Consider the following 19,871-nt stretch of genomic DNA (forward strand, 5'->3'; position numbering starts at 1 on the left):
TCTGTCTGTCTCTCTCTCTCCCCCTCTCTCTCTCTCTCTCTCTCTCTCTCTCTCTCTCTCTCTCTTTCTCTCTCTCTCTCTCTCTTTTTCTTTTGAAAATTGTATGAGGTAATATCTATTTGAATAAGTAACTGCCTCCGTAATCTCAATACACACACAATACGCATTTCTCGTTATATTTGTGCCGGAGCGCCGTGTTTACTATTATTACTATTTAGCCAGGGCAATTTTCCTTCCTACGCATCTTGGGGTTTTCCAGTCCGGTTACACACAGCCATGGAATAAATACTTGTTTTTTTTCCCTTTAACTACGAAAAGCATATTTATCGTACTTGTGGCGCTTAGTTGTTATATGGTACTAAACAGTATAACAGCGTTCGAAGCTGAAAGAGTGCGTGATTCTCAGTCTCCTTTCTTTTACCTTTTCCATTTTATCTGACAACCGACCGAAATACATCAAGACTGAATATCCTTGGCTATATAATGAAAGAAGCCATTTTACATTATTTCGAATATTTCGAAACTCTCATATGTTGAGGAAAGAAAAGTTTTGGTAATAGTTACTAATTCGCACGAGCCAATTTGACCAGTCGTCATTCGTAATAATGCGGCAATACTTTCATAAAATCGATAATTATAATGTAATAATATAATAAAATAATAATAATAATCATAATGAGAATGATAATAATAATGTGATCACTTTGGTTTAATATTATTCAAATAAATGTCGATGATCGCATAACGGTTCCAACTTTAACGATGGTCTGCTAAATTCCTCACTATACATTTATATAATATACATACTATAAGTATTATGTATATAACGATATACGTACGTATACATATACAAATGTACATGTACGTATATATACGTACAGAATCCCCGGAACCGGAAGAACTTTAACAGCGATATGATGTCTTTTCGCGCTTGTAACACCGCGATTGCACTATCTTGCAAGTTGATATAACATCAGAACATAATAAAGATTGCGGTGTACATATTAACACGGGCAAACAAATATGTAATATATATCGTGAAAATATTACCTCAATCAGGAAACGAAATTATGTTCGAGGAAGACAATCTAATACGGCTTTTTTTTAAATCAATAATCGACCTATATACTTTAATTGATTCGAGATGATTATACGTGCGTGTGTATGTGTTGGTGGAGGTAAATCGCGTGTTTATAATATCACTCCCAACATATTATTTTCTTGGTAACAATTCACATATTTGCTTATCCAAGTTAATAATAATTATATACTAGTGGAAAGTTCCATTTCTTCTTTCAATCCCATCGATTGATCTTTTAGTTTGGATCGCGCGTACAAAACATTACTCTTGACGCATAAAATAAATACTCTTCGACTATTGTGAACGAACTATCCGATGTCCCATGCTCACCGTTGCTACTGATAAGCTCTTGCACGATTTCTTGTGATAAAACACGTAATTTACAATAACGTCTGTGTTCGCGTTAACATAACCGAGAATTATTTCGACTACAAGATTCGACTATATCGCAGGAAGGTACACTTCGTGATTGTGGATTCTATCAGGAGAAAGACGTTATAGGAAAATATCTGTAAAAGATAAAATAAATCACTATGATGCGATATGTGTTTCGCTTCCGCCAACCATCATATAGATGATTTTCTCTTTCTCTCTCTCGTAAAGAATATATATCACGTTGCTTTCCCGTTAACATCCTTCACGTGTTTCAGCTTCGCTTTCGACGATGCGTTTGAAATAATAACGGGAAAGAACGTTAATTGTCTAGAACAGTCTTACAATCGCTAAGCTTTTGGAAGCATACATTTTTGTAACGACTAAAGTGTATCACGCTGGACGAGTCCCATAACACACTTGTCACTTAATCATTAATAAATAGCCGTTTATTAATAAATAACATGCTTCTTGAAGTATCGATGAAAACTGTATCGGATTGTCGATACAGACGAAATGCCAGGAGGCAATCTCATAAATTCCCATACAATTTTCCGCAATGTCAACGGTTCAAGAAACACCACAGGCGCGGATATTTAGGTGACTCGTTTTGCGTATAAACACTTGCTTTCAAAACGATTCAATTTTCTTCTCTCGACACAGTTTGGAATATAGCCAACGAGATCTCATGAAAGAATAAATTTTTAATCGATTCTCAAAAATTAAGCTCTCTCATCGGACTATTAACTGCATTTCAAGATGCATCGAGGAAAAGTGTCCAAACTATTTTGAAAACAAATGAACACGTTGTCGCGCGCAATTTATTAATACTCTTTTCTTCGCCCTAGCTGCTGCATCTTCATAAATAAGACAGAAAACGAAAATGAAAAGTAAACAATTGTAATAAATTGTAAACGTACGTTCGTCCGTTACGTTATTCTCATTCGAACTTGTTCACTCTTCCGCATGTGGAAAAAGATAATCGATACAGCATACACGGGTTACCTTAGCAGGTACCGTACTTGCTGCTCTCGAACATGCCGCGTCTGAAGAATGGACTGAATTCCAGCAGAGATTGCTTGTCTATGTTGCTAAGATTGCCGTTGTGCTTGTATAATGGTTCACAATGCGGCAGCTCTGAGCAGACTTGAATCAATCGGCGAAGATATTCTTCGAGGCGTTTCCTGCGCTGTCTCGCTACAACCTCATATTTTGGAAAAACTTGACGCGGAGGGAAGCGTATCGCTGCGACCTGTATGAGCAAAAAATTTCTGTTAGGTAATTGTATATCGCGAGTATAATCGCAGAAGTAATGCAAGCTGTATTTTTTGTCTCAATAATTGACAAGGTTTAAACGCAATTTGTAGTAATCGAGCCTACAAAACGGAGGCATCTTTCAGGATTCGTTGGAGTTGTCAATACGACAGAATCCGGTTACATCAAGATATAATGATAATTAAACGATCGTACCTTGCTACCGTATTTTTGCCGCATCGATATGTACAGCTCCCGGAACCTTCGATATCTACGCAACAGCGTCCAGTTGTCGTCCTGCGCCACGACTCGCACTTCGTACTCGTAATGGCTGGACTTGCCGGCTCCTCGTATCACGTACGATGGTATACTGACGATCATATTGATCACACTGTCACAGTCACCGTCATTCGCTATTAACGACGGCAAGGACCTTGTGATTGTTAGGGAATATGGACTGCTCAATCGGTCGCCGCGATTTTGGCTCTGCGCAGAGAAAAGAACGAGGTATATGATGAAATTGCATTGTCCATTACGATAAGTCGTATTAGCATCTTTACTTGGAATTTTCTAAGCAATTGAGGCATCGCACAAATGAGGAGTACTGCTACGGAGGATAGAAAGAGGGGGGGGGGGGGAGAGAGAGAGAGAGAGAGAGAGAGAGAGAGAGAGAGAGAGAGAGAGAGAGAAAGAGAGAGAAAAGAGAATAAGGAGAATGAACTCACCGTCAAATAGACCGTTGAATAACCGCGACTGGAGGATCGTCTGGGCGGTGTCGTTTCCGACAAAGTCTCTTGATCATTAGTATTAGGCCTGTTATTCCTGAAAAGTTGAGATCTGGTTGTCGCTACCGTTAATAGAATGGCGGAGCTATTATTCGTAGGTTCTACACTACAATAAGCATTTGGTTCGTTCTGTACATAGTCCACGGTGCCCACGTTGGCGATTGCGAGCCTATCGTCGCCGTCGCTACAGCGCGCCGCTGGTGGTGGTTGCCTCTGATTCTTTCGTTCGTCCTCCAACAACGACACCTCCAGCTCGATCTGCTGCTTCTGCAAGTCCTGCAATATCATTATCTGCCGATTCAGGTCCTCCTTCGACGGGGTGCTAGCCTCCAGGCATCTCATCACCATCATCCGTTGACGTGCGATTCTTTGGTTCAATCTCTTCATCGCCGGATTCTGTTGTATTGGAGATTCCAACGAGTCCTGAAGGATGCTCTCCGTAAACACAGAGGTTACAGTAGGCGAGCTAATCTTCTGTTTCTTCCCATCTTCATCCTCGTCACTCGTTGTCATCGTCTCCGTAGTGAACGAAGAGGCTTTACCGGCGTTCATTATTGTCGTACCTTCGCTTTCCACTTCCGGTGATTTACGATCGCGCGTCAAATCGTCATCCCTACTCTCCTCCTCCTCCTCCTCTTCTTCTTCTTCTTCTTCTTCTTCTTCTTCTTCTTCTTCCTCCTCCTCCTCCTCCTCCTCCTGTTCCAGCAAGTCTTCATTCTTCGTAACGGAGTCGCTCGTCTGCGTCATGTCGGCGTCCACGAAGACTACAGGAGGATCAGGAGAATCAGCTGCCGCTGTGTGAAACGTCTCCATGGTTTCGACAGAACTCGGCACACTTTGTGGCAGTAAATTCAGGGCCGAGGCGATCTGGAGTTTCCGATTGTTCGCGTCCTGGAAGGACTTCATGTCGCAGCTGGACGTAGTCTCGTCGCCGCTCGACGAACGATCGCCCGGTGAGGCCGGTAGTGCGCGCTTCAGGTTCAACGAGAGACTTTGCTTCCGCCGTAGAATCTCCTGTAGCTGCTCTTGCGTTCGCTTAGCCAGAAACAATTTTTTATCCGTCACTCCCTCATCAGCAGACTGAAAATTGTCAGGTGAAGCCTGGAGCAAATGAGTGACGAGCATGCTCGCTAATCAAAATGGACATTGCAATGTCGCACGAAGATATCATTTTGCCTTTTATTTTACATATTGAAGCTCTAAATTGTTTATCATATAACAAAGGTAAACACACGCGAAATAAAATCTCGTATACGGCAAAATTTGCATTATTTGTTGTCGCATCGGCAACTAATACCTTCAGCGTACAGCTAAACACACGTTGTCGATTGTTCTACTATTTTACCTAAATCTTCGCTGTGTAGCAATTTCCATTTTCACTAGTGTTAATTTCGCGCGCACGTTACATACTTCTAAATGAAACATGTGTTTCTGTCTCCTTGAGATCTCCATCAGCTCCTCTTCCATCTTGTCCACCTTACTTTGATGTTCGTTCAATGATCTCACTTTGCTCTGCAATTCGTTCTCCAAGGCGGCCAGCTCTTTCTTCTATTTTAGGGAAATCGTTTCTCATTAGAAAGAAAAAGGCAAATCGACCGATCGGGAAATGATGATGATGACTCACTTACGTGATTATTGACCAATTCTCTAACGCTGTCGATGCACTTCTCGTCGTTGTTCAGGCTCGACCACGACTCAGGTAGACTGCTATCACTTCCGGCACCATTATCTGTCTGAAATGCACATTACGCTTCATTCACACGCAAACGTGTACGATGCGCTGCAAAATGGAACACTCGTTTCTTAATATAATCGCACACGGTCCAACGTCCTCTTTAGTACAAGAACACATTTGGTCCCGTAGAAAATATTCGGTTCCGTCGTTTTACTCATATCCACGACGATCAACAAGAAATGTTATGTGCCGTATGGACCGTTATAAAAAAAAAAGAAGAAAAAAATGTCATTATACGAACGTGGTGCGAGTATGCGTGCGTGCTACAAACTCGAAAAAAAAAAAACAACCGTTCGGCTTCTCGCGAGAGCCTCGCAGGCTCCTTACCTTCTCCCATTGATGATGAAAATTTTGCGCGCGTTCGTGACTGTTCATGATCTCTTGAAGCTGTCGATGTTTGGACTGCAATGTCGTGCGTAGAGAGGCGATTTCCCTACACATATTTTCTACCTGGTACCACACACATACACCGAGGCGTTAACAAAAAAAGAATTCAAAATCAAACATAAGAAAATGCGAGGTCTCTCGGTATGATAGTTGTGCAAGTTTTCGTCGCACGAAACAGAAGAGTTAAAAATTAAAACCGCGTCGCGAAATAAAACAGCTCGCTTACGGTCGCTATGAAATATGTATTTCTACAAAAATGAAGAAAACCGAAGAAAAATCCAAAGGACAGATAATAATCAAATATATAAATACATGTTATCTACGTGCGTTCTCTTCAAATTGTAAAAATACGAAAAAAGCGAATCGATCGCCACAGATAACAAACTCGTATATTAACGCATATATATATATATATGATATATATATATATATATGATATCGATCTCTAATGTGTTACCTCTATATGCTTACACTTTCAACGTGCTAACAAAGGAACGAATGTTCGATACAAATTAATAGACATACAAATTAGAGGATAAACAAACAAACAAATAAATCGAACGAACAGCGCTTGCAGTGTTCATGTGTTGCGTTACTTCGGGAGAAAGAGGGAAAGTAAGCGAAACTCTCCCGTTACTCTAAACTCGGTTAGCACTCGGAATAATAGTTGTACGTGCGATGCAGGTTGTCACGAGGTGAGACGAGACGGTTAAACGAGAAATTGGGTTTGTTAATCAGGAGCGTTAAATTGATCGAATACGTGATTCTTAAGAGTTTATAGTGAAAAATAACGGAAAGAAATACAGAGTGAGTGCGATAATTATTTCGTGGAGGATTAAACGCCAATTTTCGTATGAAAAATTTATTAATCAACAATATATATTGTATGTATATATATATATATGTGTATATATATAGATGTGTGTATATAACAATAATTATTTCCTTTGTATTACATCTCGCATAACAAACCCATAGACGTTTCTATATAAACAAGCCCAGATATGTACATACTTCATTCTTAACATTCTCAGCTAAGGTACTTAATACATAACATTCCAAGGAATGCCATCTGTCCGGCAATATCTCCTCAACACTAGCACCTTTTTTTCCTTTTGTGAGAAGACGTTATATCTTATTACTCATATATACGCTGACGCGTATAAACGACACGCAATTTATTAACATAACACGATCTGTAGTAAACGGCAAATATTAAGAGTTATTCGTAAGTAGGCGCAATATTCGAAGATTCCTAACGACTGACAGAGGAATCGAGAGACGGAATCTCGTATCATATCAATAAACAGTGAGCGCGCAAAATCCATCACAAACGATGAATTGCACAGAGTTTAAAGGGAATTATACACATCGGCAGGCTTGACGGAGTTAAAAAGGTACTGATAAGTGTTACCGTTTAATCGCAAAACTTGCTTGAAGAATTGCATCGTTCGACGTATCCTCTGCTCCTGAGATGTCCAAAGAAAATTCGAACACTCATGAAACCGCTTGCGTTCGTCATGTAATCGCGGCATCGATTCTGTGTCACAAAGGAACACACGAAAAACGAGACGGGACGAAACGAACAAGACTTCACAACCACGACCACGTACGCGCACGTGGAGGATCACATGTTTAACGGGCAAACGTGCGAGTAGATGATGATGTTGCCAGACAAGCAAATAAGGACACCGAGAGCGACAAGGACGAGGTAGAACTGATACTTGATCGAGATTACATTCAAGTCCGGAGACGGCGCATCCGAGTCACTTACTTGAGTCATTTCGTCTCGCCGTTCTTGCTCCAGGTGATGCCGTCGCACACGCAGCTCCCGTTGTCGCGATTCCAGAGAGGCGATCGCGTCCGCCCATTCTTTCCACTGAGCACCCCATTCGCGTTCCAGCTCACGCTGTGCTCCTTCGAGCGCTTCTCTCCTAGCGGCCCATCTCTCTTCGCGCTCTTCTTGTTCCTTCTGTGAAAACGATCATGGTTACGAACACAGATAATCGGACTGAGAGACTCTTGTCTGAGTGACTTTTTGCATACTATACTCTTTGAAACAAATTACTGTAGCACTCGACTATAGGCCTGATAATTCTTCAACTCTAAATTAATAGAAAAATTAAGTATTCGTGATTTAATAATAATTCGACGTTTCCAGGAAACACCACATAAAATATGGTACTTAATTTTTGTGACAAGAAGTAGTAGAAGAGACCCAATACACTTTATTCACGAACCTTGAAGTCCTCTTTCTCTTTGATAAGAGCGGCCTTCTGCTGTTCCAGCTCCTCGGCCGCCCTAAGGTCTTCGCTAGAGTTCAAAAGATTATCGCTGGAAGAGGAGGCGTGTAGATCGGAAACGCTCCAACTTAAAAGCGACAGCCTCGACAGATTAACAACCGTTGATTGGAGATTGCCGTTGCCTGAACCGCCTTCCTTCCGCAGCTTCGCCGCCTCGGCTGGATCGTTGTATCGGAACATGTTATTTCTGCCCAAGAGAATGATACAGCCCTGCGATAATCGCGTCGGCTTGTCTACTTGGGCGGTGTTGATCCAGCAGTGGGATGAGAGTGGATGCAGCGTCGCCACGCCGCTATCCAGTTCGACCACGCAGTGCTCCGGTTCTACGTCCGCGCCAGTCAATACGATATCCTGTTAGTCGTAACGTAATGCCTTAAGTCTATTTAATCTGAACTTGCTCAAGTTCACTTTAGACGATCTATAATTCTCAAAAACATGTGATATAGGGAAAATTCACAAAATGTTTCTTATGTTCCTTTCTCTTTTTGTTCTCATGCTTATCTTTTAATATCGTCACCTGAACAGTGGGAGCTTCCTCCGTGCCGACTAAGGTTCTGCCTTCTTTTAAGTGGTACAACGTGACGCCGGTACTAAGGAGGTTGTCGTCGATGCCAACCAAATGTGGCATCTCCGAATCGAGAACAACGCCGACCCCGCTCTTTCGTAATCCTAACGCCTTTTGCTCCTGCAAGATCTGTTGCGTCTCTCGCCACTTCTCAGTCCACTCCTCGGTCAATACCTTTTCTTGTTCTTGCTTCTCGTAGATTTGATCTAATAATACCTGCGGCGGTCTCTCCACGCTCTATATAAGCGAACAGATACATATATTTTTCCGAATAATGAAAATGAACAACGGAGAACAACGTTCGCGGGGACATCGGAATACTTGCCATGTCCTTGCTAATCAGAGACTTCAACTTCTGTATCTCTTCCCTGAGCTCTCTAATAAGTTTCACATTCGGATCTTCGTTGATGGTCGGCTTATTAATGATATTTTTCGCACGATTGGCGTATCTGAGAGTGCTGAGAGTCTCCCCATAATTACAATCCGCTGGACTAATCGCTGCTATCATGATGGTCTTGGAATTACCACCCAGGGAGTCTTTCAACAGCCACGTGAGCACGCTGTCTCGGTAAGGAATGAAGACGTTCCGCTTCGAGGCGGATGACACGTCGCTATTCGAACTTAGTTCAGAGAGTGCGGATATCACAGAGCCTAAAGTCACTAGGGACTTGTTAATGTGCGCGCCTTCCTTCAGTCGTTGACCCGTTGCTCCGGTCGCGTTCGCACGTTCGCTAAAGACAGAAAAGGATAGCCGTAAGGATAACCGCGTGATTTTTTGCGATTTTGCTTTGTTTCTGTTGTTTCTCTCTTTTTATCCATTTTATCTTTCTATTCTTTCATGTTCACGGACGACGAACTCGAAAGTAAATTTCGGCTTCGGATGCCTTTCTCGAGACTACCTTCCGGCCAAGTCGACTAGGTGCACCTTGGAAACGGTTTCCGACGGCATGTTGCCTTCCGAGTAGCCGGCCTGTACGAAGGTTATCGTAAAAATCGCGTGACTCCTGCTACTCACGTCGTTCATGTTTGTGCTGGCTGTGGTTCTGTGCGTATTACCTCTCACCATGCATTCCTAGAATGAAAACAAGCGAGAGAAAGAGAGAGAGAGAGGGAGGAGAGTGAACGTGATAGATGAGACGAATACGCGCACTCGACCGGCTTGCGAAGCCGCGTCTCGAGTTACCTGAATATCCGAATAATCGTAGACCAGGTGACTCGATAGATCTTGGACGTAAGGCCCTCGTTTTGGGTGCTCGCGCACCTTCAGCGAATGGGATTGGCTTTCGTCCAGCCTAAGCAGATCTCTTACTTTCTCGTTATGAATCTCCAAGAAAGATACTTCCGTCCTGTACGACGCTCCGCTCTCCTTTCCAGTCGCCATTCTGGCGAATAGTGTCTTGCAAATGCGCGGTATCAATCCTTGAGACTCCTATAGTGAGAACATGATATAAACAAATTACAAAGAAGCAATGAAGAGAAATTATTATTATACATAGGCGAAAACGACTCGTCTTTGTTATTTCCTGAGGTGTACAAGAGAATATTTGATCTGTCGACTCCGACGTGATAAAATGTAACAATTGTTTAGAGACAGGCGTGAAATTGTAATTGTTATGCTGTTTCGTAGAAGCCAAAGTAACATTCAGAGTTCACTTGACGTTTGAAAAAAGTCCGTACATATCAACGTTATTATGTGCAAAATGAATATAGAACAACAGGGGGTTTTTACTGTATAACGTTAACAATAGAAAATAATTGTGACTTCGATAAACCTCACTAGTTTTCGTTAAATGATACTTCAACAAGACAAGTTCTTTTTCGCCCGCAGCAAGAGGAAGAACTGTGAGGGAATAGTCTTTTCCCGACGAGTCGCGCCGCGAACATTACCGGTGTGCCCATCATCGTGAAAGTCTTCCCGGATCCTGTTTGGCCGTAGGCAAAAACGCAGGCATTGTAGCCCTCGAAGGCACTTTCTATGACGTCCGTTCCAAGATCGTAGAAAACCTAGAGACGTGAGGAGAGAGGATTTAGCGACGTCTTCTTCATCAATGAACACGCCGTTGTGACAACAAGAAGGAGGGAGGCAGAAACAAACAGAAGAGAGGTCTTATCTCTCATCCGCCTTCGTTTGAAAGAAAGTGACCTAGCGCAATGTAACGCATGACACGACGTGAACTCACGTCACGAACATTGGCGTAACGATCGCGTACGCGCGTTTTACATAATGGCTTTTAATTAAACCGCAGCGCGTTGACGTTCGTTTTACGTAACAATTATCTACGCAGAACGAAATTGCCGTTGCAACGACCACGTGTTGAGCCTCGCGATGCGATATCCAACGGGAAATATGTATTCATGAGTAACGGTAAGTGATGATTTCTTAGATATGTACATGTATTCGCATTAGTTCGCATATACAAATATCAAAATATTAAAAGCTACGGAAAAGTTATGAGAAAAAATCCATGACGCTTGTCGCAAAAAATGCCTGAGCCTGAGCGTCGTTACTGAAATCGATCTGAAAACGACAGGTTGCTGCGCCTGTGACACGTGATCTCGCTCGTTCATTTTTATTTCCCGTCACGATGATTCACTATCGAAACGATTGAGCTAATTATAACGGGTCGCTGTGCAAGTACGACTATACAATCGGCCCGATCTTTCCGTATACAACAGCGGACATTATCGCGAATGTTTCCAAGGTCGACCAGTCTGATGTTTCACCGTCAAGAGGTGGTGACTTTTACCGCATTTTCTGTTCTTATCGCGTCCAACGGTAATCGAGATCAAAGGGAGGATTCGCGACACGAACCTCTTCCTGGGACACATAGTTCTCGTCGCTCGAGTCGAAGGACCAGTAGGAGTGGTCGAACGTAAAGTCTTTGTACTTCTCCCGGTCGATATCTCTGCAGCTACCCGGTGTCTGTGAACAATAAAACGATTAGTCGTTACTCGCTGAGCGTCGCCGACTCTCGTTATCGGCGCATTAATGCTAAAGTTCAATTGCCAATAGTCAAAGCAACTTTGCGCACGAATAATAAGACTATTGATTTGTCGTACGATCTAAGCCCGAATGCCATCCTGTCTTCGCCATCCTGGAAAATTACCGTATGAGAATCGTCAATTTCTCATGGGAAGCAGACAACGATTAAGTGTTCGCAACGTGATGACGTTGTAACACGTGCCGCACTCTGGTTCACATTACTTATGAGACGATAATGCCGGGAATCGCATTGTTTTGTGCAAAAAACCGAACGATTAAAAAGTAAAACCAAAGAAGTTTTCATGTTAATTTTGCTTTCGCAACTTCATGTGCCGCTCATGATATCAAACGCACAAGCACACTACAATTCGAGAGTGATTTATTAAATTGAAATGTGTAAATGTGCACACACGTGCGATCTTTCGTGCAAAATTAAATCGAAAGTAGGAAACGGCTGATTACGTGAATATAATTTAATAGGTAGCGCTGTATAGGAGAAATCTATTTTACATTTTTAATCTATATTTTTACAATGAGTTTTTTTTCTGCCATCCAGTAGGTGGTAAATATATCCGTCCCCCTCCCTCCCTCTCTCTCTCTCTCTCTCTCTCTCTCTCTCTCTCAATTTATAACCTTTTGTCTATAATAAGATTATAAATCGACCGTCAATGCGTGAATGCATTTTCGATGTAGCACGTCGCGATAAATTCAGGCAACCGAATGGCTCACAAAAAATCACCAAAGCACGATCGATTCACTCACGAGAGTGCTTTACATCAATCGCGATTCGGTACAGTGCTCCAATCTGTGGCGATTAATTCGCTCGCGTCGACTTATCGGAATCGATTAAACACGCTTCGCGCTTTGGAATCAAGGCTGAACAAGGAGGCTGCGTTCGCTTCGTTCGCACTCGTCGAGATTTTCGTCACTCATGAGAAAACTTTGCGCGACGGAATTCGTCTTTTTTGCTCAATCGGGGAAGCAGACAGAGGCCGAGGGAGATCGTCTGGATGAGAATCGATCGAATGCGAATAAAGCGCTGCAAATTATACAACGCGCGATCGGCGATCGATTGCGTGGCTACGACAATCGACGTCGACGAGTCGCCACGAGATCACGAAGCGACGCGTGTTTGTACTCGTCGTGTTTGCGGTCCAGCTGAGATTTTCGCACTTTCTCCGAGAGCTGCGGCGTAGCCACGCATGCCGTTATCCTTCAGCAAGGCGATTCCGCGAAAAAACGACGGACAGAAGTGTCTGCGGGCGAACGAGAGAGATAGATTGCACAGCTGGATCGATCGGCCTATATCGCGTAAATTTCCGTGGTAATAAATCAGCGGGAAGCACGTAACAATGTGACCCCCCCGTATCGTGTCATCATAATTTTCATACTCGTCGTTTGTTTCGCTCCGCGAACGTCTTGAATTTTCGTTTTCGCCTTGAAAACAGCCTAAATCGAGCGACTTTTCGAATATACCTCAGAACAATCTTTCCTTTTTTTTCTTAATTCATTTCTGGATGCAATTGAATTTTCTCATTTTTTTCTTTCTCGAAATGTTTAGCCGCCGAACACATCTGCTTTCGGACTCGATCATTGGCATAAACTGCGACTTCGTCGGATTCGTTCGAGCAGAAATTATGACACTTGACTCACGCGAGGCATTGTACCTCGACCATAACGAAAAAAAAAAGCTCGCTCGCGTCGCGGCTCACTTCCGGCTTAGAAATCCTTTAGAAAGTCCATTTAAGGCCATTATTGCTCAGCGCTCGGAGTATTACCGAGTAAATTCCTACGCTCAGATTGTACTCTTGTATAGCTAACATCACAATACATAATAACATTGCCGCCTTATATCGGATCCTGCATAAGAAGCTTTTCATTAGCAACGGCTCCCTCTGTGAAAATTAACATTCGCTTCGCTAATTTCATACAATTCATTCCGCAGATGTACCGCGGCACGTTGGGGTATCAGTGTTCCGCTTCGACACTAAAAAACATCTTTAAATAACGGCACGTGCAGATATATCTAATTTGTCCAACTTATCTCGATTACTTCCAATCGCGGTCGCAAGTATGCTTAATTATGCCGATTCGTTTACTTGTTATAATTTATTTACGATCTCTTTGCGCAATATCGATTTCACCTTCTCTCGCGATCCAATCTGCAAGTCCTTATGGCAATTTCGTCGGAACACGGCGGTGCGTGTTTGTGATGCAACCGCGCTTACGTCACAAACGGACCTTCAGTTTATAAACATAGAACCTAAGCGCAAATATGCGCGACAACCACTTTTAGCATCACAGGTACGCCCCTCATAACAAGTTCGTATCCGCCTACGCGGTTTACTTAACGACTGACTATCTTTATCAAACTCGAACCGGCGACCACCCGCCGTACATCGAGTCCATACGGCCCAACGTGTTTTTCCATATTTCATATATAAATTTCATATATAAATGTTACATAAGAGATCTCTTCGCACACACTGGCAAAGGCGACTGTTCTCTTCGACGTGGCGATCGCGCACGCGATCCAACTCGCGCTCGCGAACCGGGAGCGAAACCGGCTCCGTGATAAGTGGTAAGTTGATTCGCGTGTCATACGAATATCGGCGTTGAACGGTGAAAAAGCGCGCGAGAGCCATTAACCTCGATTGATAATGACCGCAAATCTCGACCGCCGTCGAATTTTCGGGAGCCACGATCGTCGAGCTCGAGGACCGCCAGGTAACGCCAGGTAATGAAGTTGATGAACATTGCGCTCCTTGGAACGGCTGCGTACAGCGGAACTCGGCCGACGATATCTCCGGTATTTGCAGGGCCGATCAAAAGCGACCGTAAATTTGGAATTTTTCCATATTTTAAGTTATCGATTAAGTTAAGTTACCACACAGATACAGATTACACCGCTCTGCCGCGCGAGTGGTCATAGCGCGCGGTTCCTTTCGCAGAGAACCTTTCTTTCTGCGGAGAATCGGAATGTTGTAACGAGCTAGCAGCAGATGGAATTACTCGGTTGCAATTACGCGTTACGAAAGTCACGGTGAACTTAACGTAACGCATTATCTTACGGAGATCAAGCTGCTTCTGGAGAAGAGTCTAAGAAAAGCGCTTCGCGCTCAAGGACGCGCGTCAAGCAGTTCGCCTACCTTGGTGTTGAAGATCCGCGTCCTCTTGCCGTCCATCTGTACGATCATCTTCGCGTTCATCGCCAGTTCTCTGCAAAGAAACAACAAACGCATCTTGTTTAGCCGGCGTATATAGATATATATCGGACGTAGTCGATCGTCGCTCGCGTGACGATCGGCCGAAATTCGAGACGCGCGCGCGGCCATCCTCGACGGCCGCTTAATGTCGCACGTATGCCAGTCGATAGCACGATGACATAATTGTGTCACGTGCTGTCAATAACATTTCTTTGATTCAATGAACGGGTCGGAGTCACCGCGCTATTACTTCGCGCGAATATTCGCCGCGTTGAGACCGCGTCATCTCCGAGAGGAGACCGTGACTAGCGTTTTGACCGAAATTTTCTGCGAGATGTGAGCAATATTTATTTAGCGGTGCAACAAAATTTCGCGGAAACATTCCTTCAATATCTGCGACAACATTCGTGAAACGACGCGCTCTCCTTTTTTCGCTATTTACGAAGAAACTGCTCGAAGTGAACGTTTTCTCGCTGGTCTCGCGACGAAGAAACTTTTTAAAACGAGCGATCGATCGCGCGACGAAAAATTTGGGCGCAATTGAGAAAATAATCTTAAACATAGAGAGAGAGATTTGTATATTTCGAATATACACAATAAGCCCGAAGTATCAATAGTGCGGTAAGAAAAAATGAACGGGGCGATGATATTTGCATCGGACATAAAAAATTCAAGAATCTCGGAGAAAAGGTGAACAATACTGCGAGGGCTGCTTTAGATTTAGGTTATGTTATGTTAGGTTATTAATTGCTCATGTTGATTGCTCCTCGGGTTATCGTCCACCTTTTCTTTCGGATCTTCTGCGAGACATGTCTTCTTCGATCGTCACGAGCACTCAGGTAGAAGAGAAAATCACGATGACAAATCAAAATGACGTCAAAATGATGAGGAAAACTCTTTTTCTCATCATGGTTCGATCATTTTCTTGTCATCATGATTTTTTGTTCTACTTGGGCAGTCACGCTATACAGCGAGGCTTTTCCTCGACTGCATATTCACGAATCATGAATATGCGGATGAGGAGGTACGAATAAATGCTACTTATGGATCGATATTGTCGGTGTTTCTGAGATTTTCAGCAAGCGACAGTTGGACGCGGGATCGAGTCATTTATCGGCGACGATGACCCCCATTCCTGATGATGATGCTCGCGGATTCTATCGAGCGCGTGCATCAACAAGCACGTCCTAAGGTGTCTCCTATACGTTCGATGATATCGCACAATGATTACGGCGCCGATAGTATATCTTCATGAATAATCGATACACAGCAACGCATTGTGGAAATGTCGTTAGCGAGACGGCGACAATGCGTTCGCAATAATTGCACAATTCTATCGACTGTGGAGATGATCCACAGAACGCGAAAGCCTAAAATACGTTCGGAGGACATCTATAGTTGAAGCGTCCTAGAGACGTCACAAAAATGCAATCTTTTTGCAGCGATACAGCACCTGCTGACGTTTCTTGGGATGTCATCGCGACCGTGCGAGTTAACCCGGACAATTGCAATTGAACAGACTCGATGCTGAAGCGTGAGTCAACACACATTTGCGGACATTGTTTGCGGAGTTCGCATAAGGGGTGTTTGTTCGGTCAACAAGTTCTTTTTTTCTCTCTCTCTCTCTCTCTCTCTTTCTCTTTCTCTCTCTTTGATATACGTTATACGCTCGCGTGCGCAGGTAAATTTGCGCGCGTGACAAGTCAGCGCGCCGGTCAGCATCCGTTGGCGGATTCGCGCGATCACGGTGATGATAATCGCTCTCTCGTGAAAGCGACTTCGGCGATACGGATATTCCCGCGCCGAATTGCGCCGAGCCGACTCGTCCGAGTGGTGAATGCGGCGATGACGATGGCGACGACGGTGATTATCGGAGCAACGTCGTCGCCGTCGCCGTCGCCGTTGCCGTCGCCGTCGTCTACCATAATGACCCTCTTTGTCCGCGATAGCTCTTCACTGTGCGACGCGACACGTCCGAGCGGCCTACTTCGTCACCAGTTGCATGACATGCACACGCACCTTTTGTTGAAGGGTCGAACCCTCACGGCCACCTTCACCGAAGCCATGGTTTCGACGCGACGATCGCATCGGGCCAGCTAACGACGTGAGTGAGAACACGAGTGTCGCCCACCGTCTCGTAGTATGCACGACGAGACACGCGGCGCGGCGACACACCTCCGACAACACACAGATGCGACGCGGTGCGAGGCGTCGCGACGCTACTACGTGCGCCTATCGGGATAAACGCCGTCGACGGACGTCGCCGTCGTGCACAACCGTCCTCGTCCTCGTCGTTGAGCCTGGAGCGCGATAACCAGCAGTAGCGACATCATCCCCTACACGTACGCTCGCGGCAACCGCGGCCGACTACCGCGCCGCGCCGAACCGAGCCGAATCGGGCCGAGTGTTCACAGCGGAGAAGAAGCGCGCATGCGCGCGATTGCCTTCGACTTGGCTAACCGTTTGTCCGCATTTGCGAAGGCCGTTCGCGCGAGGCGACGCGTACATATGTTTCTTTCGGACTCTCTCCCGACGCCTCGTTTCGTTCGGCTGAATTCGGCCAGTTCCGCTTTTGGATTTCGGAAGCGAGTCGCGTGATGAACGCACCGCTGTCAGATGTCGCGTACACTCGGGTTATGAGCAACTTACATTTGTCACTTTTCATTCAACCACGAGCTCCGTTTATCCGCGTTGCGCGCGCGACAAGGAAAACACAAATCATTCCTCTAGATATATATATGAACGAATGTATAGATATTACGAAATACAATCGAGTAATGGAAAGATTTGCTGAACAACGCGAAGATATCCGCGAATCGTCCGCCATCGATAATCGTTAACGATCATCGATATCGATTCACAATATGACGATCGTTCCTTTTTCTCCGTCCCTTTCCGTAGAAGCTAAAACAGAACGGTAGAAAAAAGGAGACAGAAAGGAGAAAACATGGCACTGCGCTCCAAAAGAAGAACAGATTTGCATAAAAGTGCAACAACAACATACGATGCAGCCATGGACCGGATCGCTCATCGAACAGGCACGAGCGAGGCAAGCGGACGGACAAGCTCGTTGGAAACAGGTTTGCACTTCCCTCGTGTACGGCGCGATGACGTCACTAGCGTCCGTTTGGTCAACGTTGAGAGCCGCGCCACCCACGCCGCGGCAACATGGCGAGGCGTGGCAGGAGGACGAGGGAAAGAAAGAGAGGGAGAGAGGGAGAGAGAGAGAGAGAGAATTGGCTAAATCGAATAGCTTTGCGGTTTCTCGAGCGCGTAACGGCGGTCGCGGTGAGGATCGCGTCGTCTTGTTTTGTTCAGCCGGAGGAGGAGATTGCGCCTGACCAGCCGGACGAGCACGTATCCAGGACAACGACGTGAGAGCACCTGCTCGTACGAGCGCGCGCTCGTAAATCAAAAAAACATATGACAACGCGCGACGATGGTAAAAGAAGAGAGCGCGAGCAGGAGCAGAAGGAAAGGACAGAGACGAGCTCGTTGACGAACGCGTTGTGTCACGGGTCGACGAACCTTTAGATATTTGGCACGCTTTTGCGTCAAAGCCCTGGCTCGCGTTACCTCTTATTTGCTTGTAGAGAGTCAGATAGGTGAATTCATACGAAGGGGGTTCATTGAGAGAGAGAGAGAGAGAGAGAGAAAGAGAGAGAGAGGGCGAGAGAGAGAGAGAGAGAGAGAGAGAGGGCGAGAGAGAGAGAGAGAGAGAGAGAGAGAGAGAGAGAGAGAGAGAGAGAGAGAGAGAGAGAGAGAAGAGCGTCGAGATCTTTGCTCGGCAAAAGTGGAGATTCGACGATTTCATCGTCGTAGATGGAATTGGAATTGGTTCAATTTCCTTTGTGATAATTACGCTTGAGTTCATAAGAGGGGAGAGAGAGAGATTACGTCTTCTTTTTGCCGGTGGATATATATTTCAGTCAGTTAACCGTTAAATTACTTCAAAAGAAAGAGAGAGAGAGAGAGAGAGAGAGAGAGAGAGAGAGAGAGAGAGAGAGAGAGAGAGAGAGAGATGAGAAATGGCACGACAATGCACCGTTATTCGAAGCGCGGAGTTGAACAAAAGTTAAATACACACGTCTTCATCGAGCGCGTCAACTCGGAAAATTTCGAAACATATTGTAACACGATTGGTAGATCGTACTATGCATGCATATATGCGATTTTGTTAGTGCCTCGGGATATGAACCAATCACAGGATTTTCGCGTCCGCGCTAAATATGGCGGAGCCCGCGTATATACACACGCGGCGCCTTTCGAAGAGGAGAATACATAAAAACTCCGAGCACGCATCGACGACACCTTCCTTCTTCCTTCGTATGCGCGTATAACGGCGCGCTGCACTTCCGCGAACTCCTCTTTTCTCCCGTCCACGTCCGTCGCACGGAACAACGGAGTTGGTCGATAAATGAAAAACTCATTCCTGTAGTGTCGTAAGTATCGATATCTATCGTTTATACATCAAACAAAATCACACGGAGTTCATGATGGACAGGAAGTGGGCGAGAGATTATTCGACGTAGATTGTGCAACCTTCATCATTATCTAATTGAAATATTTGTAATTTCAACAATCTTCTTATAAAGGAATGTGAAGTGTATGATAATCTCTCTCTCTCTCTCTCTCTCTCTCTCTCTCTCTCTCTCTCTCTCTCTCTCTCTCTCTCTCTCTCTCTTTCAAACAGCAAGATTCGTTTTCAAAAGTTAGTTCAAATGTACATCGAGCGTGTTCCGAAGCCACATCTCGCAGCGTCGTAGCGACGATAAATAAGAGATCGCGAGAAAACCTTGAAGAGCCGAGCGGTTACACGATACATGCCCGCGTCTAGTGATTCATAGCCGATTGGACTGACGTAATAACACTTGTGATTGGCATACGCGAGCGAAAAGGGAGTCGCAGATCCATTTGTAAAGACATGACACATTTCCGGACACCGAATAAATACGGTGGCCGCTAATAACGATGACCCGCGCGCCTTGGTCCTGTCGTTGACCATGTGACATCGTATAATTGACCGCGAAACACTGCCAAGAATCAGATGAGAACGTCGGATTCTGAGGCCGCAAAAGAGAAATACGAGAAAGAACCGACGAAGATAGCTCAGATGTAATTCCAGGAGACGCGCTCGTTCAGGAAGTTACGAGCGCGCGCTCTTCCGTGACCGACCATCTTCGAGGAAATCTCTCTTTTA

General features: G+C 44.7%; 1 protein-coding gene across 5 annotated transcripts; it reads right to left on the reverse strand.

Annotated features, from left to right (window-relative positions):
• Positions 1-545: 545 nt before the first annotated feature.
• On the reverse strand, positions 546-17,061 carry Klp98A (kinesin-like protein 98A). 5 transcript variants are annotated; one of them, XM_011146072.3, is made up of 16 exons: positions 16,691-17,061; positions 14,615-14,684; positions 11,295-11,405; positions 10,370-10,486; positions 9,666-9,911; positions 9,382-9,554; positions 8,808-9,213; positions 8,435-8,719; positions 7,855-8,268; positions 7,389-7,586; positions 5,555-5,677; positions 5,121-5,225; positions 4,903-5,040; positions 3,433-4,527; positions 2,924-3,193; positions 546-2,705 (listed from the first exon to the last, which is right to left on the reverse strand). In XM_011146072.3, exons 1-16 carry the CDS (start codon positions 16,735-16,737, stop codon positions 2,460-2,462), a joined length of 4,044 nt encoding a protein of 1,347 aa, XP_011144374.2. In that variant the 5' UTR covers positions 16,738-17,061; the 3' UTR covers positions 546-2,459. The 5 variants fall into 5 exon arrangements, with proteins under 5 accessions (XP_011144374.2, XP_011144373.2, XP_011144372.2 ...); XM_011146071.3 differs by having other exon boundaries at positions 3,433-4,572; XM_011146070.3 differs by having other exon boundaries at positions 3,433-4,593.
• Between the last annotated feature and the right edge of the window lie 2,810 nt (positions 17,062-19,871).

Source organism: Harpegnathos saltator, unplaced genomic scaffold, assembly GCF_003227715.2.
Source record: "Harpegnathos saltator strain DR-91 unplaced genomic scaffold, Hsal_v8.6 scaffold240, whole genome shotgun sequence".
NCBI lineage: Eukaryota > Metazoa > Arthropoda > Insecta > Hymenoptera > Formicidae > Harpegnathos > Harpegnathos saltator.